The sequence below is a fragment of the Bos grunniens genome, chromosome 2 (genome assembly GCF_055505025.1).
Source record: "Bos grunniens cultivar Pamir isolate PY7600 chromosome 2, Bosgru_T2T1.0, whole genome shotgun sequence".
Taxonomy (NCBI): Eukaryota; Metazoa; Chordata; class Mammalia; order Artiodactyla; family Bovidae; genus Bos; species Bos grunniens.
The window spans coordinates 30,817,225-30,838,652 of NC_141166.1; the positions used below are offsets into that span (position 1 = coordinate 30,817,225).

A 21,428-nucleotide genomic window follows, 5' to 3' on the forward strand; every position below is an offset into this window, starting at 1 on the left:
GAGAACCTGTAGTTGGTTCCCGTCAGTCTGTGTGTGTCTGGTGGGGCTTCATGTGTGTTCATGTAGTAGAATTTCCAGCAGGGAAGACAGAGAGAGAGAAAGGGCTGCCTTCTCACAACCTCTTCCTTTTCCTCCTTCTAGCTTTTCAACCTCTCTGAGCGGAGACCTGACATCACGAAGCTCCACGCCAAGGTGAGCCTGTGCTGTTTGGGGGTTTTTTTGGGGGAGTTCTCCTTGCCTGGGCTCGCTTCCTCTGAAGATCCCATGTTAGAATCTTGGAGGAAAGTGCTGTGACTGTTTGCAAAGCCTGTTCAAAGTCACTGTGCTCCCTTCTTTTTGGAAAATAGAAACGCGCATAGCGCTTCTGTGATATGAATTACAGAAAGCAAAGCTCAGTACAGTCATTTCCACCCAGGCCTGCCTCTGGTGGTGTGCACACAGAGTTCCTGGGGCGGGGCTGCGGTTGTGGGATTTTCAGTCTTAATGACGAGTCTTCTGGATTTGCCCTGGCTGGGAATCGCCAGTGCAGGCTTCCGACAGCCAGCATTCTTTCACCTGCTGTTGAGTGAGCGTGTGTGGAGGGGCTCTGTGTGCCGCTCCAGCCCCTGGAGTCCAGTGACCGTCGTTGTGTGACCTTGGGTGGGCAGCAGAGTTCTCTGGGCCTTGGTTTGCCTGTCTAAAAGTGGATGGGCTGGATTAGATCAGCTCTCTGGGTCCTTCTGAACACAGGTTTTCTTGTACTTTAAAGTTCTGTGAGTTAAAGTTTGAAGGAACCTGATGACTGCTATTCAGGTCTACTCTCTGTCCCACTCAGGCCTCTTTTGGCCTGAAAACTTGATGCTTTGTGTGTCCAGGGCCTGGGAAAGAGCTGTGATCAGCCTTCCGCTTTCCATCTTCCTCCCTGAGCCAGCCCCTGGGGTGTGTGGGAGGAGAGCTTGTCTTAAGGTCAAAGTTGTGTGAAAGGGACCTGGGATCTTCGGGGGTGCTAAGCTTTTGCATTATACACATGTGAGAAACTGGGGCTGGGGCTGGGGTAGAGGTGGTGACTAACCTGAGGCCCCACAGGGAGTGGTGTCAGAACAAAGTCTTGGACCAGTGTCCTCAGCCTCCACACCCCTGCCTCCGAGTAGGGTTGATGGGCAGGGCGGGAACTAACGTCCCCTCACCGTCCCCCACCCATGTTGGGTCTCTGCGCTTCTGCCACTTCTTACTCATGGCTTGGGCCACAGGTCCTGGAATTTGGCTGGCCCGACCTCCACACCCCGGCCCTGGAGAAGATCTGCAGCGTCTGCAAGGCCATGGACACCTGGCTCAATGCAGACCCCCACAACGTGGTCGTCCTACACAACAAGGTCAGAGCGGGGATGGCACGGTGTGTGTGTGCGATGAGTGCGTGTACCTGCCCATGTCATTGGATTGTGTGAGTGTGCAACTTTGTGTGTATTCTCCTTCTTGGGGATAATGCATTCTGTCTGGGGCGGCACCCACGAGAAACGGGGTCTACCAGCCTGTGGGGCCCTCAGGTGTGGTGGATAATCTACTGTTTCTTCTTTTTAAGATTCAGCCCCACCTGCTTCCTCCCTCCTCCTTTTCTGTCTGAGAGCCACTCCCCCTCTCTCCAGCCCCTTTTCTTTAAGGCTTTTGGTTGGACTCTGGGGTGGGAGGGCCGGCCTTAACAGTGAAGGCTTTTGTGTTTGGGGCTCTTTCAGGGAAACCGAGGCAGGATCGGCGTTGTGATCGCGGCTTACATGCACTACAGCAACATTTCTGCCAGGTAAGAGAACCCAAGTCTCCTGTTCTCTGAATGTTGACAGCAGGACCCCCTTCCCCACCCACCCAAGGCCTCGGCCTTCCTTGGAATTGGAGGATGAGGACAGAGGAGACAAGAGATGCTGAGGACAGGGTGAGGAGCCCCCAGAAAGGAGAAAGTCCCCGCCCACAGCTCTGGGGTAGGGGCCCTTGGACAGAGGGTAGCATAGAGCAGAGACCATCCTCCTATCTGGGGCCCCAAGGGTGGGGGACAGCTGTGGGAGGCAGACCCTGCATGGGCGCCCCATCCAGCTGGCTTCTTGGGGCCACTTTCCTTTGCCAAACTGCCTTCTATTTACCCCAAAGAGCAGCGAGGGAGTCACAAGGAAATGTTGGAACACATCTGGGTGCAGCTGAGCCACCTAGACGTTTTCTCATCCATGCCCCTGCCTCTGGCCATCACGGGCATCTTCCCACTTTGGAGTTTGCAGCAAGAACAGGAAACAGCCAGCCATGGGTTCCATTCTGATTTGGCTTTGCAGAGAGGCAGAGGAGTTGGTCCATTCATTCTGTCATTTGACAATGGTTACAGAACAGTCACTGTGCAAGCTGTTCTAGGTGCTGAGAATAGAGCAGTGGGCAAAGGTGGGCCACTGCCCTCGTGAGTGTTAAATAAGTGAACAAACACATCCCTAAGGGCAGGAGGCAAGTCCTTTGGGAACAGAGACTGAAGCAAGACAGTGGGGAGGTCTCTCCAGGAGGTGATATGTGAGCAGAGACTGGAATTAAGTGGCAGGAGGCTGGGAAGGACTGACTCATGTGTGGTCTGGGGGGTGGTGGTGGCAGAGGACCTTCCAGGCAGAGAAGAGAGTAGGGCAAATGCCAGCAATGGGAATGCCAGGGCCTGGCATGTTTGGAGCCGAATGATTGAAGGGACAAAGACTAGGAAGTGAAGCTGCAAGGGGGCAGAGTCCAGGGGCCTTGCAACCCTTGGTGAGGACTTTGGGGTTTATTCTAAGAGGGACATTGGTGGAGAGTCTAGAACGGCGGAGCTATATGATCTGTCTCTTTATAAAGTGACCTCTTCGAGGAGTGTTCTCTGAAGGGCTTGCCAATAGGACGGTAGTTTTATGACTTTAAGAAACCTGACCCGGCTTAATCTTTGCTTAATGGTGAACACTGCCTGTGCACCTACTGTGGGCCCACATGTGCCAAGCTCTTTAGAGATGTTATCTCTCTCAATTGCTGTAACAACATTCGAAGAAGGCATAGTTATCACCTCATTTGCCAGGAAAGGAAAATCAGGTTCAGGAAGGTTAAGTAACCTGCCCCAAAGACCAGGGGCTACTAAGTCAGTGGTAGACTTGAGACGGGCTCCCAGGATGTCTGGTTCTAAGGCCCCTGTGCTGAGTATTGCAGCACACAGGAGGGAGGGATGCTGGAGCAACCCTTTCCTGAAAGCATCTCAGGACAGAGTGCCTGGAGGGCTCTGCAGGTCTGGGGAGCAGGGGTAGGGGGACAGGGGGATCGTGGAAGTTGGCTCCTCTGACCACCTGTCTCTCCGCACAGTGCCGACCAGGCCCTGGACCGGTTTGCGATGAAACGGTTCTACGAGGATAAAATTGTACCCATTGGCCAACCATCCCAGAGGAGGTGGGTCTCCAGGGCTCTTGGCCCAGTACATACATGTGTGTGTGTGTGCGCTGTATGTGGGAACCAGCCTCGTGAACCCATGGGACTGCACAGTGTACCTATGTGGTGGTGTGCCAAGCATGCATGTTCAGGTCCAGCCTGGAGGCGCATGAACTCAGGAGCCTGTGGGCAGCTGTGTGTGCCCACAGTGGGGCACAGCAGTTGGCTCCTGAGGTTGGTGCCAGAGAGCAGCGGGCCCAGCAGTAGGGAGTCGGGGGTGTGAGGAGACAGCTTGTATGAGAAAGCAGTGCCGTTCTTGGTCCTGTGTTTGGATGGGTCTGCAGGAGGCTAAAGTTATTGCCATCTGCTCTGAGGAGGTGACAGACACTCATTCATGATGAGAGTCCCTTTCTGCTGTGAGAGCTTTAAAATTTTACGAAGGGCTGTCAACGATGTGGTCCACAACAGCCCATGCAGGAAGCAGGGTAGGAATGGATTTCTTCATTTGTCTGGCAAATTTTTGAGACTCTAGTTAATGTTCCAAGTGCTGGCAATATCTACTTGAACAGGATGATCTTTAGCCCTTAGTAAGCTGATTATTCTGTTGAGAACTTTATACAATAGACCATCAGGGTCATTTTAGACAGTGATAAATGCTTTGAAGGGGAAAAAGCCAAAATAGAACATGATGAGCTAGAGAGTGTGATGGGGGTGGATGTGAGAGGCTGATTCCAATGGACTGACCATTCTGAGAAGATGCCATGTAAGGTGAGGTCTGAGAAGGGAGAAGGAAGCATATGAGTGAAGGCCTGAGGTAAAGGGTCCAGGTAGCAGGTATGAAGCCCGCGGTGTTTCACTGACTTTTCCAGCCCCTTGGAACACTGACCAGGCAAAGCAGGACCTCCTAGCTGCAGGTCCTGGAGCTTCCCAACCTCTCCAGGCAGGGGATTCCCAACTCACACCCCATCGCCTCCATCTTGCCTGGCTAAAAGTGTGCTGGCTCCGCTGGGGATTGTGTTTCTGCCATTGTAGAGGAAGCCCAAGCAGAAGCGAATGAGTCCTTAGGCCACCAGAGCCTCACAACCAGCACAGGGCAGTGGGTAGCTAGCTTCTGGGTCAAAGATCGGAAAGGGAATATCTTTCTGTGCAGAAAATTCTGACTAGGCTGTCAGACACAGCAGCAGTGGGTCAGTGAGAGTCTTCCCAGGGAGGAAAGAACTGCTAGAGCTCTTTTTTTGAGTTCTTTTACTAGATTATCAAAAATTTGTTCAAGATCCTGGCTTGCTGCTACAGTTCTTTTTTTGAGTTCTTTTACTAGAATATCAAAAATTGTTCAAGATCCTGGCTTGCTACATATGGCTGGTGGCCTTGGTCACGAGTCTGGCCCTTGGCCTTAAAAGATTAAATTCAGATAAGAGGAGCATGATGTTTATGATGGTATGATGTGGCGTGGAGGGTGTGGGCAGGGCAGTCACATCTCTGCAGCTAAAAGTCTGGAGGACAGGGATTAGTGTTACTCTCAGGAATAGGATGGTTCAAGGATTCCACCGTGCTCAGTGTGTGCTTACATAGCGTGCCATTGGGGGGTGTGTGTGTCTGTGTTTATATTATCTGCCTTGTATCTGCCTTGCCGCTCATATCTGTAGCTGCATCTGCTCATGGGTGGGTAATTCTGTCTGTGCTCAAATGTGGAAGTGCGACCGTTGGGGAAGTGGCATTCGTTGCCACTTTCCCGCCTTGTCAGTGTTACTTCCAGGGATTGGATCAGCTGGAGGAGTGGAGGGCAGGGAAAGAGGGAGGGAGGAGCTTTGCCTGCAGCTCCCCCATTCATTGTCACCCCACCCCTGGGTTCATTGTCCCCAGCACACAGACACATCCTGTTGGCACGATCAGAAGATCTGATAGGAACCTGCCATTCCAGGTTTCCGGTTTGAGCAACGGGGCTGGGGGCTGGGTAGGGGCTTGAATAGGAGCTGGTGCTGCCCATCAGATTATCTTGCTAGGGTAGTCCAAGGTGGCCCCACCCCAGCCCAGGGACAGAGGCCCACAGGCCTGGAGGTGGGCCAAGGAGCTGAGAGTCAGGACGAGACCATTGTCAAGGTCATGAGGGTTCTGGTCCCACTCACCTCAAATCAGAATACATTCTGATTGGCCCAGCTGACCCAGAGTGGCATCCTCTGGCCAGTCAGGAGAGGAGGAAGCACTGACCAAATGGACTGGCCCCTCCTTCTAGTAGACGCATCGGAGTCAGACTGGTTCCCTGCTCCTCCCACCTGCTCCCCTCTCACCTTTGTGCCCTCTTGCTGTGTCTTTGGGAGGCTCATGACTCTTTCTGGATTAGTTTTCCCTTTCTTCTAGGAGTGCGGGTGGCTTTTCCTTCCAGTCTTCTAGTGAGATCCTTGTTAAGGGAATTGGGGAATGTTGACTCTAAAGATAGGACTACTTAATGGAAGTTAGATATCCTTCAGTATCAAATGAAGTGCTATAGAGTAACTTTGTACCCTTTTTGCATGAGTGCTAAGTCACTTCAGTGGATGGATGACCACTGGATGTAGCCCGCCAGGCTCCTCTGTCCGTGGGATTCTCCAGGCAAGAAAAAGCGAAGGACTAAAATTATTAAGCTCTTACTATTTGCTATATTGTTATGTGGCTGGTGCGTCTGTAGGGACAGAACTGGGGCCTATGGGTACAAATGTAAACTTGGTTTGGGCTGGGGGTCAGGGTGTCAGAGCTGTTTGATGGTTGATCATCCTGCCTTGTTCTGTAGTGAACAGCTAAATGATGCCTGTCAGGGATGTGTGGGAGGAAATTTGGTCCAGCTGGAGATTCCTGGGCCGGGAGTGAAGCAGGAAAGAGATGGCCACATTGACCACCAGGGGGCGCTGGAGAACCCCAAGTGGGAGGTTTGGCTGGACTCCACTCTAGGTGTATTGGTACCTGTACAGGCAGCAAGGGTGGAGAAGACCCCAGGTGCCAGGAGACCTGGGGGTTGATGGAGATGGTGGGAGTCGGCAGGGCCACCTAGGGCAGTGTGCTGGGGAGAAAGAGAACAGGATGGCTGTATTCTAGCGCAGGCCTCCCTGGCTGAAGCCGCCCCCTCCCTGCTCCAGGTACGTGCATTATTTCAGCGGCCTGCTCTCTGGCTCCATCAAAATGAACAACAAGCCCTTGTTTCTGCACCACGTGATCATGCACGGCATCCCCAACTTCGAGTCTAAAGGAGGTAACTCTCTGAACCCCCTGGCTTCCATTCTCCTCCTGTCTTCCATCTCCTTCTCTGAGGAGGCAGTGTTAGGTGGTAAAAATGCTGGCTAGCTGCCAAGTCTTAGGCTTGGCGTCTCAACTGTACCACTTCCTGTTTCTTTGCACCCCAGTTGACTCATCTGCAAAGTGGGTTTAATACTGGCAGTGCCTGCCGGCAGGTGACGCTGGATGTGACCACATTCTTAAACTCAAAATGTCTCTATTATTTTACAAATATTGATTTATTTATTTAATTTTGGCTGCATTGGGGTTCATTGCAGAATATGGGGTCTTTCATCGCAGCATGCAGGCTTCTCTCTAGTTGTGTGCGGGCTTAGTTGCCCCGTGGCAGGTGGGATCTTAGTTCCCCGATCAGGGATCAAACCCGTGTCTCCAACATTGGAAGGCAGATCCTTAACCACTGGACCACCAGGGAAGTCCCTCAAAATGCCTTTAATGAAAAGTTAGCATTTTTTCCCTCGTTCTTTTCCCATTTCTCCTTCCTCTTTTCCTCCTTCCCCTGCTCACTCTTCTTCCTCCTGGTTGGTCCTTCCTTCCTGCATCTCTCCTCTCCCCCTTCCTCCTCTGGCTATTTCTGCTGTCTTGGCTAACACCACCCCTCCTTTACAGGGTGTCGACCATTTCTCCGGATCTACCAGGCCATGCAACCTGTCTACACATCTGGCATCTAGTAGGTATTCCGCAGGAATGAGAGGCCAGGAATGTTGGAGAACTGAGGCTGAGGACTGGGGACAGGGATTGGAGGGGTGTTTAGAACCTTTTCTAGGAGGAGGGCTGAGGGATGCATCAGTGAGCTTTCCCGACAGTCCCCTGGTGGAGGGGCCGCTGGAAGAAGGTACTGCTCAGCCCCCATAGCAGCCCTCTGTCCCTCTGCCCGCCTCTCTCCCATAGCAACGTCCAAGGAGACAGCCAGACCAGCATCTGCATCACCATTGAGCCTGGGCTGCTCTTGAAGGGAGACATCTTGGTGAGTCACTCCTCCGTCTCAAGCTCTCCCCTGCCCCCCACCGTTTATTTTTTTCTTTCTTTTTTCATCGTGCTCCCCTCCTGTCTCTCTGGATAAGTGTGTCCCTCCTGGTGGGCCACCAGCCTTGGGGGCGTTGACTGGCTCTCAGGGGCCCTGCAAGGCCTTCCAGCCTGGAAGGTCCTTGTCCATCCACTTCCTCACAGTGGGATATGCCTTGCCTGGGCTTTCCTCTTGTTCTGGAGCACCTCCAGGGAAATATGGCTCTGTGTGAGCTGTTACCTCCGGGCTTCCCGCTGGTGACCGGGACTGCCTCAATTCCAGCTTCACTCCTTCCACTTGGAATTTAAATCCACTTCTGCTTTCTCCATTTTGACTGTTGTGCAGGAACTTCTTTTCTAAAAAATTTTATTTTTAATTGATTGATGATTGCTTTACAATATGGATTTGATTTCTGCTGCACATCAACGTGAATCAGCCCTAAGTGTACATATTCCCCTCCCCCGAACCTTTCTCCCACCTCCCACCTGTTCCCACACCTCTAGGTTGTTCCAGAGCCCTGGTTTGAGCTCCCTGAGTCATACAGCAAATTTCCATTGGCTATGTTTTACATGCAGGAACTTTTCGGGAGGGTAGTTTTGTCCCCACAGGGCAGGACTGGCCTCCAACCTCTGCTGTTCTGGAAGTTTCCCCAGAGAGCTCTGAGATCCTGTTGGGGATGGGTGACCGTTCCCTCAGTGGGTTTGGGGCCCAGAAATGGAGCTGATAAGGAGGCACCCTGGGACTAACTTCCTACCTCTGGGCCCCTGATGGGCTCTGCTGTCTCTCCCACCAGCTGAAGTGCTACCACAAGAAGTTCCGGAGCCCAGCCCGAGATGTCATCTTCAGGGTGCAGTTCCACACCTGTGCCATCCATGACCTGGGAGTTGTCTTTGGGAAGGAGGACCTTGACGATGCCTTCAAGGGTAGGCTTGTCGAGTAGACAGGCAGCCGTACAAGGAATAATTATACCATTGGATAGAAGGACCTAATGGAGGGGCTGTGGCAGCAGTGAAGGGTGACCGTTTTCCCAGGGGAAGGGGGGTGATCAGGGAGCTGTCTCTCTTTGCTTCTTTCCTCTATCCATTAGGTTTTATCTGCATCATGTTCAGGTCTGGGACATGTCTACATCCATTCACCCATCTATTCATCTATCTATAAACCCACCAGCATCACCTGAGTGTCCGTATGTGCCCGGCACGTGCTAGACCCTGGCGGTACAAACAGAAAGGAGTCAGGCCCTATCCTTAGGGAGCTCACAGTCTTACGGGAGGAAGAGACACACACACGTGATACTGTGAAGTGCTGCCTGCAGTGATGGAGACGTGCACGGGCGTGACAGGTGGTCGAGTGAGGGAACGCCACCCCTGCTGTAACTTCCCTTCTGACAAGCAGAAGGGTGGGTGTGATCTGTGTCCAGACTGGGTTCAGGCAGAGATCAGAGCATGGGGCTGGAGCTCTGAGGAGGGGAGGCCTGAGCCCCCAGTGTGGTCTGGCTCACGCAGGGAGAACGATGTTTCTATGAAGAGGTTTCCCTGTACCAGAGCCAGGAGGGCAAACACAGAAGATGCTGTTACATTTGCAGAAGAGAATGTAAATGGTATCAGTCCTAACAAGGAAGGTAAAGGAATAACTGACAAGATAAAAGGGGTTGTGGAAATGGGGGAAGGGAAGGGCAAAAATTTTCTCCCCCTGTAGGGAGGGAGTCAGGACACGATCAAAAATGGACAGATCAAGAAATAGAGGCTCAACTCCCAATATTTAAAGTTTCAGAGGTAATCAGAAGGGTGATTAATAATCATAACAAGATTTAAGAAGGGAGGTGGGAATATTAAAAGTGGTCCAAATTATTTATCTTCATCGTGTTGCATCAATGAAGGTTACTTAAAACTGATTAAAAATAGTGGCATAAAAACTGTGGCTATTATATAGAGTCTTAGAGGTAGCTGCTAGTAGAACAGAAAATAGAAATGGTAAGAAGCGGTTACCTTAGGCATGTAGGACTGGACTAAAGTGAGCAGGAGACTTACCATCATTGTACATATTATTTATTATATTATCAACCGTGTATGCATATGTTGGGCTTCCCTGGTGGCTCAGTGGTAAAGAATCGGATGCCTGCCAGTGCAGGAGATGCAGGTTCGTTCCCTGAGTCAGGGAGATCCTCTGGAGAAGGAAATGACAACCTATCCCAGTATTCTTGCCGGGAAAATCCCATGGACGGAGGAGTCTGGAGGGCTACAGTCCATGGGGTCACAAAAGACTCAGACATGACTTAGTGACTAGATAACAACAATAAATACATATATTACTTTAATCCTTTCTAGAAGAAAACTTTGTGTGGAGTCCTTTTTTGGGAATTGATCGCCCATTTTTGTTTTCCTTCTCCTTTTTCAGACGATCGATTTCCAGAATACGGCAAAGTTGAATTTGTATTTTCTTATGGACCAGAGAAAATTCAAGGTAATAGCTGAGTTAGAACCCACTAATTCACTCCCTTCCCTCCATCCAGCCCTGCCCCACCTCAGCTCACCTTCACCCTTTCCCCACTGGTCTGCTCTACAAATATCAAGTTACCTGTGGTTGAGAGGCAGACCAGCAGAAGAGGATCTGGGTATCATAGTGGACCCCCAGCTAAACATGAACCAGTGACTTAATCTCTGGATAGTAAAAATAAAAAAGTAGACCAGTGCTGGGTTGGATAAACTATTTTGGCCCCATTAAGTCATCATCCTATTATATTCAGAGACTGAGGGCCGTGGTGGATGGAATGAGTGGCCAGGGGACACTCATAGGTGCTGGATGGACAATAAGTATTTATGAGAACTGAGGTGATTCAACCTGAAGATGAGAAGGGCAATTTAATAATAGCCGTTAAGCCTTTAGACTGGTTATATGTGGAGACCAGTTGTTCGCCATCTTATTTGGGAACCAAATAGGAAGAGATGAAGTCAGGTTACAGACAGAGGGACTCTGGGGAGATTAAAGAAGGGACTACTGGGTCAGAAGGGTAACTCACCCCAGAAGGCCGGACCTATAGCTTTTCTGTCCACATCCTGGGCTTTCTCTGAAAGTGTAGGCGAGATTCTGCCTCTCTCCTCAGATTTCTGCCTAGAGGAGAGAGCCTCTTACGTGGAGGGGCAGGGGGATGGCTGGGATGACCTGTGTCCTCTCAGTGTCAAGGCTGTGACTTGCCTGCTGTCCCTGGCCCCGTGCAGCCCACTGCAAGTCTCTCCCACCCTCCCCTCTGACTCCAGGGCCAGCCTCTCTGGACTCTTGGCACTGTCACAAGGGCCCCTGGGGCACAGAAGAGAAAGAGGCAGCCACCCAGCCAGAGAGCTCCCCCCCAGCTCTGTTCTGGGGGGTCTTTGATGCTCAGTGCTGCTGTCCTGATTTACCCTTATGACCTGGTGAGAGCTTTTTCAAGAATGTAAGAAACCAGACTCCTGGGTTCTCCATCCAACTTAAGCCACTGGTTCCACCCCGCATGGTCAAGAAAATGAGAAGTCCCTTAGGGAGCATCCTTGGGGAGCTTGTTGGCTTCCTCTGTTTTTCCAGCTGCTGATCTGTTTTTTTTTTTTTTCTTTCTCTTTGCTATCTTCTCCTCCTTTCCCATTTTCTAAGGCATGGAACACCTGGAGAATGGCCCGAGTGTGTCCGTGGACTATAACACCTCTGACCCCCTCATCCGCTGGGATTCCTATGACAACTTCAATGGGCATCGAGATGATGGCATGGAGGGTAGGTGGGACCAGTGACTTCTAGTCCCTCTGCAATTGCATAGCCCTGCTCAAATGGCCTTGGGTCTCTTGGTTTGCTGTGATACCATACTGGGTTCAGAGGGTCGGGGGGACAGAGGAGAAGTCCAAGGCATTTCTGAGAGCTCACGGTTCAGTGAGGGAAGATAAAACCAAACACGAATGTGTTAAGCTAAGAAGGCAGAGCCAAAGAATGCAGCAAACCAGCCACAGAAGCGTGTATTCTTGGTGCCAAATGAGTCTCATAGGCAGCAAATGCTCTGAGATTGGCAGGGGAGGGATTCTTGAGATCTGGAGTGGTCTGGGAGGCCTCCTTGGAGGAGGTAGCCTTGCATGGAGCTTGAGATACCCTGCTGTGCTGCAAACACTGCATTTGTTAGGTTTCTTTTAACCCTGTTGTTGGATTTCTCCAGGCTCGCTGCCTGAGTTCTCTGGGGTCAGAGCACCAGGAATGTAGACACAGTGTTCAGGGCCCACAGGCTTTCATCAACAGCCAACGAAAATGTTTGTGAGCTGGAAACAAACTGGTAGGCTCCAAAATTTGAAAAGAAAGCAGCAGAAATGAAATTAATACATGTTTAATTTAGCAGCAAACCCCAGCATTATGTCATACGGTCATTCACAACTCATATCAGCTCTTGAGAGTTATGTATGAATTCTGTTGATTTATGTGGTTCATTTGAATATGCGGGGCCTCTGAAGTGAGCTTGTCTGGAGCTCAGGAACTCTTGAGACGCCCTGTCTGGGGTTTGGTCACAGGCTTATTTCCCCATCCCCCATCAGTTTTCCGATGGGGTAACTGAGACCCCCTTTGATTTATACCCATGACCAGCCTGTGTTCATTCAAGGACACCAGCACCCAGTCTCTGTGCTTCTGCACCTTGTTGAAGCTGGTCCTTGGGAGGGGACCCTGGGCCATGTGGCAGAGCTGGGTTAGGTAGCCCAGGAGCCCTCACCCTGCCTCCGTCTCCAAGGTTTTGGATTTGTTGACTCCACCCTGAAAGTCTTTTTGGCGTTTTTCTGCATAAAGTTTCTCTCTCTGACCTTGGACACTCCAGAATGAGCGATGGCGTTCAGAGGGAGTGCGATGAGGGTGATGGTGGGGCTAGAGTTTGGGGTTTGATGAGAGTTCACGTGCAGTGTTGCAACGGTCCAAGTTTGTCTTTGTACCTACTTAGTTCTTGCTCTTCTTTCTCCTGCCCCAGAGGCCCAGACACTAAGCCCTGCCCACTATGCTGAAAGTGAAAAGTGAAAGTGAAAGTGAAGTAGCTCGGTCGTGTCCGACTCTTTGCGACCCCGTGGATTGTAGCCTACTAGACTCTTCCCTCCATGATTCTCCCAGCAAGAATACTGGAGTGGGTTGCCATTTCCTTCTCCAGGGGATCTTCCCAGCTCAGGGGTCGAACCGGCATCTCCTGCATTGCAGGCAGATGCTTTAACCTCTGAGCCACCAGGGACTCACTATGCTGAGGCCGCCCCCAAAGTTCTCCTCCCTCCAATCATGTCTGCTTGAACCCAGTAGCTGGGAGGAGGAAGAGGATGCAATGAATCAGTCCTGAGGTACCGGTGGCTGCCAGCCTAATTGTTCATCATCCTGGGGATGTTTGCATTTTTAACAAGAACACTTGGCAGTCTGAAGGAATTTTCAATGTCTCTCCATCTCTCCCTGGTGTGGATTCAATGCGATGATAAATGTAAAAGCATTTAGTAAACTATAAAGTGCCAGGCAAACAGAAGGTAAAATAATTAAGGGGAAAGGAGGGGCTACGGGAAGGATGGGACTTGGGTCAGAGTCAGCCTGAGGGAAGGAAGTGGGCGAAAGGAGCCAGAGGCTGGTACCAGAGGCGGGGAAGGGGGAGGAAGAAGGGGGCGAGGGAGGCCCTGGGCTCCTCTCCCACCCACTTACCCGTCCTCCTTTCTCCTCCGATCTGCTCCCCCAGGCAGGGGGATGGAACCAGTGGGACCTTCAGGCCAGTTAAAGGTCAGCCTGTCCTGTAGGGACAGAGGGGCTCCTGTCTGGAGGCTGAGATGCTGGCCTTATGCCCGAGGGTGGGAAGGGAAGGCAAAGGGAGTGGCTCTCAGCCCAGCCGTCCTCCTCCCTGGCCTGCTGGCCTAGGCTGGGGGCTGGGTGGCTGAGGGGGTCACTTCGCGTGGTCTGGGCACACCCCACGTTATCTCAGTCCCACTGTGTGCTCCCCACTGTTGCTGGGCTGCATGCCCCACAGGGACAGGAGAGCCGGCCGGGTGGCCTTGTGGTGGGAGCAGTGATTGTTAACTCCCATCCTGCTTTTCCTGGCTGGAGCATTTCTGGAAGGCTCTAGATTCTGGGCCTAGTTGTTGTTCAATTGCTGAGTCGTGTCCGACTCTGCGACCCCATGTACTGCTGCACGCCAGGCTTCCCTGTTCTTCACCATCTCCCAGAGCTTGCTCAAACTCATGTCCATTGAGTCGGTCATGCCATCCAGCTTGCATTTTCTTCTGGCTAGTTCTCTGGTCTGGGAGGGAAGCAGGAGTCCTGTGTCTGTTTTCCTGGTTGTGGGCCTGGTTTCCGCACATGCTAGCTAGGATAAGGGTGCCTAACCCCCAAGACTCTGGGGGCACTCAAGAGATGGCTCACGCTGGAGCCTGGGAGGGGCTTGGCTATTCGCTGGAACTGGGGCTTGGCCTTGTGAGGTGTGATGTGGTACCAGAGATGGCTTTGTGTGCTCCCCAGGGAGCCGCTGGGCCAGGAAAGGAAGGCCGACCCCGAGGTGCTGGAGTGCAGGGCTCAAGCATGCATGTCCACCCTGCAGGTGTCCCCTCCTCAGCTCTGTGACCTTGGTCAAATGATTTCACGTCTCGTGTTCCTCGTATCCTCATCTATAAACTTGGGATGGTGGCAGTACCCACGTCCCTGGGCTATTGTATCAGTTTTCGTGTGAGGCAGTTTGTACAGTGGTTAAGAGTGTGGTCCCTGAAGCCAAACTCTCTGGGTTCAAATCCTCTGCCAAGGTGTCATCCTCTGGGGCCCTCAGTTTACTCTGTTGTAAAACAGGGGTTTTGTCGACAGTTCATTTTGAGTACCTTTCAGGGAGCAGGAACTGTAGCGAGCCTGCCTGCTGTGTTTCCTTGTGAGTCTCTGCCATGTCAGTAGTGACCATGACCTCAGGGGTCTGCCCACAGGGCTAAGGGAGGAGGCCCCTTGGCCTTGGGAGTCAGCTCTGGCTTTGCCACATGCCGGCACGATGCCCAGCGCTTGATAGCCACCGTCTCATCTGATGCCCACAGCCACCGTGTGAGGTGGGCACTCTTCTCCTGCCTGGATGGGGAACTACATGCAGAGGGGTTAAGCGACCTGCCTGGGTTGCCTCACTAGTAAAGAGCACATTCCACGTGGAGCCCCAGTGCCGACCGCGGTTGGCCGTTGTCTGCAGAGCTTGTCCTGGGTGTGTTGTCTGTGGCGGTACCTGGGTCCTGCTGAGCCTGGCTGAGTGTTCTACTTGCTGTGCCCCCTACAGTCACCACCAGGCAGTCCAGGTCACGCCTGCCCTGCCTCTCAGGACAGGGGGCTACACGCAGGGCCACACAGAATGTCACCTGTGGCAGGTACTTAGCAGGGCTTTGGGGTCGGGAATAACTGAGGCACCTCCCTGAGGTCCCCCTGTCCCCCTTATGGGAGAGGCTGCTCACTCAGGACAGCCTCTGCTGAGGGACTGGCCTCTCAAAATACAGAGGCGGTGGTGTATGCAAGGTGGGGTGATGACATTTCTGGAGGCTGTCTGCCTTTCCTACGTCAGGCCCATTGGGGGTGGGTGTAGGAGGGGCCGGCCAGTCGCCTCTGGAGTCTGCTGGGTGACTCATAGTGGTGGGCGAGGGCACTGAGTCCAGGTCTTGGCGACAAAGGTCATCTCTGGCCTGGGCCCCACCTCGGCGTTCCCTGCAGTGAGAGGCGGTCAGCGCTGGGGTCAGAGCTCCCGCTCCTCCAGGAAGCCTTCCCGGTGACCCCGACTTAACCTTGCCTGTGAGCAACTGCTCTGTTTAACTCCTCCCTCGCTGCCTGCATTGCCACCCCCTGGACCCTCGTGCAGTTTTCCACTTCAGAACGTGTGAACCCGGGGCACTCAGCATGCTTGCCCCTTACCTCAGGGAGTCCTCCGTCAATCTCAGTGGCTAAATGAAGGAAGAAATCGTGTGAGGACTTCTGGTCCCTGAAGACTGGTCCTCCCAGATCAGGCTCTGGAGGGGAAGGGACCTGCCCAAGGGGGAGGCATCCCCATGTGTGGAACTCCCTTAGGACCTCAGCCCACCCTGTGACCATTGCATTGCGCAATGACCACACTGCACGTGGGGAGGGCAGCGATCTCGCCCAGGGTATGAAGATCAGAGGTGGGTTGGCATGTGGATCCAGGGATCAGCTCCAAATCCCTCTCTCCCTCTGGATCTCAGCTTCTTCCCGTCCTCACACCCCTCACTCTTCACCTTAGATGACAGGGTGCCCTGCAGGGCAGCCCATTTCCCTGGAGGACTGGGCCAGGAAGTAGCAGCAGAAATCAAGGGAGAGTGTACCTCTGCCTGGTGGACCGAGGCTGTAGTCACTGTGCTGCCTGGGGTCATTTTTGCTCCTCTGTACTTGAGCCAGAAGTGGGGTGTTTGGGAGGGTAATGATGAAAAGTGAAGAATCCAATGAAGAACCTTCTGGGAAGAGAAGGTTCCAGGCCTTGGGGTGGGTGGCTGGGGGGAGGAGGGGGTGCCTGTCATCTCAGGGACTCCTTCCTTTGGGAGCAGAGCCCTCTGGTGGACCCGAGGGCCTGATGTCCTAGTCTGTGCTGGCGGCCACAACAAAGTACCACGACTGTTTACCTTAAACAACAGACATTCATTTTCTCCCAGTTCTGGGGCCAGAAGTCTGAGATCAAGGTGCGGGCAGGGCTGGCTTCTCCTGAGGCCTCCCCTTGGCTTGTTGACGGCTGACTCCTCGCTTGTGTCTTCACATGGTCCTCCCTCCGTGCGGGTCTGAGTCCTCACCTTCTCTTAGGGACATCACTTGCGTTGGGTTGGGGCCCACCCTTATGACCTCATTTAACTTAATCACCCCCTCTAAGGACTCTGTCTCCAAGTACAGTCATATTCTGAGGTCCTGGGGGTTAAGACTTCAACACAGCAATTTAGTGGAGGGTGGTTCAGTCTATCACATCTAGGAAGGGGTTTGCTGGGTTTTCTGTAGTTGGATGCCTAGAATCTTGGTCCCAAATGAGGAGCAAGTGAAGGTCCAGGGTGGTGGAGGCAAGGAGAGCAGTCTGGTCTCCCATGAGCCGCCTGCTGTCTTTCTCCGGTTTGGTCTGGAGCCTGCCAGTTCAGCACTCTAGCTGACACCATGTTTCACAGCCTCCAGCAGCCCCATTAGCTCTTTGGCCTGAGTGCTAAAGCCCCGTGCCCAGATCTCAGCTCGTCGTGGGTGGGAGCGGGGCTGTGTTTTTTGCCTATGGTGCACAGAGCTGTCTCCAGACTCCTCCAGAGTGTTCCAGGGCAGGCCTTCCTGGAAGCAAGTGCCAGGCCAGAGGGGTGTGGGCTGCCTCCCACTGCCGAGAAACTCACAGGTGGACGAGGCTTGCATTGCCTCTTTGCCCACCCAGTCCTTCCCTCCCTTCTCCCACCTCCTTGGACATTTCACTGATTAGAGTTTCTCAAGACTTAAAAGAGGACTGAGGAGGAGGACTGGGGCTGGTAAGGCAGCAGCTCACTCAGAGCCAAACGGAAGAATGAAGGGAGAAAAGAAAAGACTGCTGTCCTGGCTGAAGATGGCCGGGGGACTGCTCACCACCCCTCTTCTGGGTTTTTCCTCCTGCAGGAAAAACCAGCGGCCCCTCTTTTGCTTCTGTGGGTAGCCCCACCAGAGCCAGGGGTTGGTGACAGGGGGATGGTTTTTTCATCCAAGTCTCTTATCCTCAGGCTCCCTGAGGAGCAGAGGCCCCTTCCTTGGGGGAGAGCTTCTGACTCCATGGGACCCCCATCTCCTCTGCACAGTCTTTTGTCTGAGCTGGAGAAGAGCCTCTCCAATGGCAGCCAGGAGTCCCTGGTCTGTAGTGACTTCTCATCAGCTAGGCTTGTCCAAGGATTCTGATTTGTCTTTGAGAGAAAGGAAAGAGGAAGGGAGAGACACACACAAACAGGGAGAGAGTGAAAAGGAGAAGGAAACAGTGAGAAACATGGAGGGGCAGACAGACCCAGACAGATGTTGGCCTGGGAGGCAGGAGGTTTGAGTGTCTTTGGTAACTCCTTTTCTTTAGACCTTTATTATTTCCTGTAAAATGGGGATGTTGGGGTAGCTAGCAGTTCTTTCCATTTCATTGAGCTCATTGTTCCTTTTTGTGACTGGTGAGGAGCTGAGATGGATGTGCACAGGTTCCCTCCCTTGAACTTTTACTGAGAAGCAGCACTGCTCAGTGGCTGTGTCAGTCAGGAGAGGCTTGGTTATGCTGCATAACAAACAGCCCCCAATTCTCAGTGGCTTAATCAATAGAAGTGTATTACTTGCTCATGATGCCAGTCCAGTGGGATTGGCAGGGGTCTCTGTTCATCTTTCTTCCTCTGGGCTGGTAGTGGCTTCATGTCACAGGCGTGTCCACTTCAGCTGCTCAAGTAGGTGGAGGACACTGGGACTTGCATGCTACTTCAGTCTGGACAAGACATGCTTTCCTTCTGCTCATGTTACATTGGCCAAAACATGTCACAGATCGATGCCTAACTTCAAAGAGGGTAGGGAATCTGTGCATGGAAGAGGACAGAAATATCGTTGAACAGACTGTTGTCTACTCTAGGGATTAAGACTGTGAGATTGAGAATCAGAAGATCTGGTTCCAAGCTGTGTTTATAATTGTGTCCTTTGGTCAAGTCACTTTGCCTCTCTGATGTCTTATCTGTAAAATCAGTACAATAATAGCGCTTTCCTCCTAGGATTATCATTAAGACTCGGTGAGTGAAGATGTGCGGAGATGTGAAAAGTAGAGTGCCTGGTGTATACTATGCTGGCAATAATCGTGTCTGTTATTATTATTATTGAAGTACTGGGGGAAAGAAGATAGAGGTATGATTTTGATTGGATACAAGGTCTTTCTTCTTAGGAAAAAACATTCCCCTGGTCCCTCTACTCTCTGGGAACCATCTGTAGCTGGTTCTGTTCTGGGAGCCCCACTCTTGGAAGTCAGGAGACTTGCCTCTGATACCAACTTGCTGGGATACCTCGGAAAAGTTACTTTCCCTCTCTGGTTCTCAGTTTTCCTTATCAGTGAATCGAGGCGGGTGGATTCCTAAGAGGACTTCCCCAACGATGACATTGATGATGACAAAGACAATGACTAGACGACAGCTGGCCTTGTGTGCCAACCCTGTGCCTGGCAACACTGCCTACGTGTTGTCCTCAAACGCCCACAGGCGGCTACTGTTTTGTAACCATTAGGCAGAAAAAGTGGCACTTGTAGGATGTGGTTTTAAAGCTCGCTCTGCCCCCAGATGACATTAGGGAGAGTCCCGTGTGCCTTTTCTGGTCACACTTGGGTAATACAAGAGCCTCTGGGCAGTAATCAATATGTGATTGTGAACTTGATGTTTCACCCAGAGTTAATTCTTCCCGCTTGTCCACCCTTACCGGGCACCAGGTGTGGGTGTGAGGGGTGGGGGTGTTTCAGCAGGTTTTCCTCTCTGTTTTCCTGACTGATGAGAAGAGGGGAAACAGGGAAGGGATGGGAGCCTTCTTGCCTGCCTGCACCACTGTGAGGTTGCTCTGTGTGGGGACACAGGTCTGGGTGATATGACGCCTGAGCTGTTTGCCAGAGCAAGATTCTGGAGGCATCGAGTGCTGTTTCCTCCTGCAGCACTTTTGTGGGCATTTTGGAGGACACCCCCCTCTCAGACCTTGAACTCCCGAAGAGTCTCTCTTCATGTTTTCCTTTGGGTGGGTGACTGCAGCTGCATCAGAGGCTCGGGACCCTTCCTCGGCCGAGCATCCCTTGCTCCCTCCACCTCCTTCTGTGGAGGTGGTTCAGCCCTGCAGGGGGCCCTCTCGGACAGGATCTGAGGCAGTCTGGGGGCTGGCTCTCTCCGCTGGGTCTGCAGGAGCCTTAGGCGCTCTTGGGCTCAGCAAAGCCAGGGACAGAGGTGGCCAGCGCATCCCCTGTCTGTTCCCTGGTCGGCTTCTCACTGTGTAGACTTCCGGGTCTGTGCCAGGCCTGTTTCTCACGTTTTCCTGCTCCAGCCGACTGACACTGAGCTGAGCAGACTCCGTGAGATGAGGGGAAAGCCCTGGCAGGTGGCATTTGCGGCAAAACAACTCTTCTCTGCAAGATGCCTGTTAGAATCCCCCACTTCCTTATCTTTTCATTCACTTGACGTGGATGTGTGTGTGTTGAGGGGGTGGGGTGGGGAGAGGGGTAGTTTAGAGCCACAAACAGTTTTCAGCCATCTCTGTCTTTAAAAAATTTTAAACAGCTAATATATATTTCTAATATAATATAATCAAATATAATGAAATGACATTACATTGATGTAATTTAATACCATAACTTCCCCTATTTAAAGAATACTGTTCAATGGGTTTTAGTATATCTACGCTTGTACAACCATCACCATAATCTGATTTCAGGATAGTATCACCCACCTAGAAGAGACTTCACTCATTAATAGTCACTCCCCACATCTTTCCCCACCCCTGCCCTAATCTACTTTCTATCTCTATAGATTTATCTGTTCTGCTTATTTCATGTAAAAGGAATTATACAGTGCGTGATCTTTTGTGGCCTTCTTTCACTGAGCATGATGTTTTCAGAGTTGATCCATTTTGTAGCATGCATTGGTTCATTTTGATTTGCTTTGTAATACTCCATCGTGTGGCCATACCACACACATCAGTGGGTGAATATTTGCACTGTTTCCACTTTTTGGCTGTTGTGTAGAATGCTGCTGTGGGGATTCGCGTGTAATTTTTGCGTGTCCTTATGTTTCCACTTCTCTCAGGTAGATGTCTGTGAGTGGAATTGTCGTGGCAGATAGTAACTCAGTGTTCAGTTGTTTGAGGAACTGTCAGACTGTCTTCCAAAGTGGCTGCACCATCTTACATTCCTACCAGCCAATGTATGAGGACTATAATTTCTGTACATCCTCACCAACACTTGTAATTTTCTATCTTTGGAATTCTAGCCCTCCTGGTGGGTGTAAAGCGGTGTTTTATTATGGTTTTCATTTGCATTTTCCTAGTAATTAGTGATGTTGAACATCTTTGTTAATTAGCCATCTTCTTTAAAGGAACATCTATTTACATCTTTTATACATTTTAAAACTCAGATTCTGTGTCTTTTTGTTATCATTATAAGAGTTTTTTTTTATATCTTGAGAATATGTCCCTTATTAGATATATGATTTGCAAAAATTTTCTCCTATTCTGTGGGCTGGCTTTTAACTTTCTTGATGTCTTGATGTCAGTCATCCCTTTTTAAAGCCCTGCCTTACTTTTGGAATGTGTTATTCATTTTCCTGGGGCCTCTGTCACAACTGGGACCCAAATACTTCCATATGAACACCTGCTTATGAGTGTTCCCATTTTACAGGAGAGGAAACTGAGGCTGTCACAGAGAGGTTAGGGACCTTGTTCAGACAATACCCTTAGTAGATGTTGAAGGCAGGATTCTGGGGTGGATGGGGGTCTGGAGCCAATCAGGGATACTGCTTCCTGTAATCTAAATCTGAGATTATACATCTGCAGCCTGAAATGCTTTAGGCTGCTTCATCTAATCTCTTTCCAGCCCTGGAACTGGTGCCTGTACTGGTCTAGATCACCTGCCCCATCACACAGAGAGGGAGGCTGGGTTTCAGGTCTTTGGATGGTGGGGCAACACCAAAGCCACGAGTCTTGCCTCCTGGCTGCCTCAGCCACCTACATGGCCCATGGCCCTGTATCTCCCAGGGCGAGGCAGGGTGGGGGTGGGTGGGTAGCAGAACGTGGCCCCTTTGGGTATGGAGTAAGGCAGTTAATGGGGACAACAGCCTCCATG

At 51.7% G+C, this 21,428-nt stretch overlaps 1 protein-coding gene across 32 annotated transcripts in view; it reads left to right on the forward strand.

Moving 5' to 3' along the window:
* Positions 1-21,428, forward strand: part of TNS1 (tensin 1) — a 248,954-nt gene that overhangs the window by 156,412 nt on the left and 71,114 nt on the right. For all 32 annotated transcript variants that reach the window (XM_086340655.1, XM_086340672.1, XM_086340664.1 and 29 more), the window contains 10 exons: positions 142-192; positions 1,230-1,352; positions 1,710-1,774; positions 3,319-3,402; positions 6,492-6,604; positions 7,255-7,315; positions 7,537-7,612; positions 8,445-8,574; positions 10,046-10,111; positions 11,273-11,389. In XM_086340655.1, the coding sequence (XP_086196781.1) occupies positions 142-192; positions 1,230-1,352; positions 1,710-1,774; positions 3,319-3,402; positions 6,492-6,604; positions 7,255-7,315; positions 7,537-7,612; positions 8,445-8,574; positions 10,046-10,111; positions 11,273-11,389 (886 nt within the window). The remainder of the gene's footprint in view (positions 1-141; positions 193-1,229; positions 1,353-1,709; positions 1,775-3,318; positions 3,403-6,491; positions 6,605-7,254; positions 7,316-7,536; positions 7,613-8,444; positions 8,575-10,045; positions 10,112-11,272; positions 11,390-21,428) is intronic.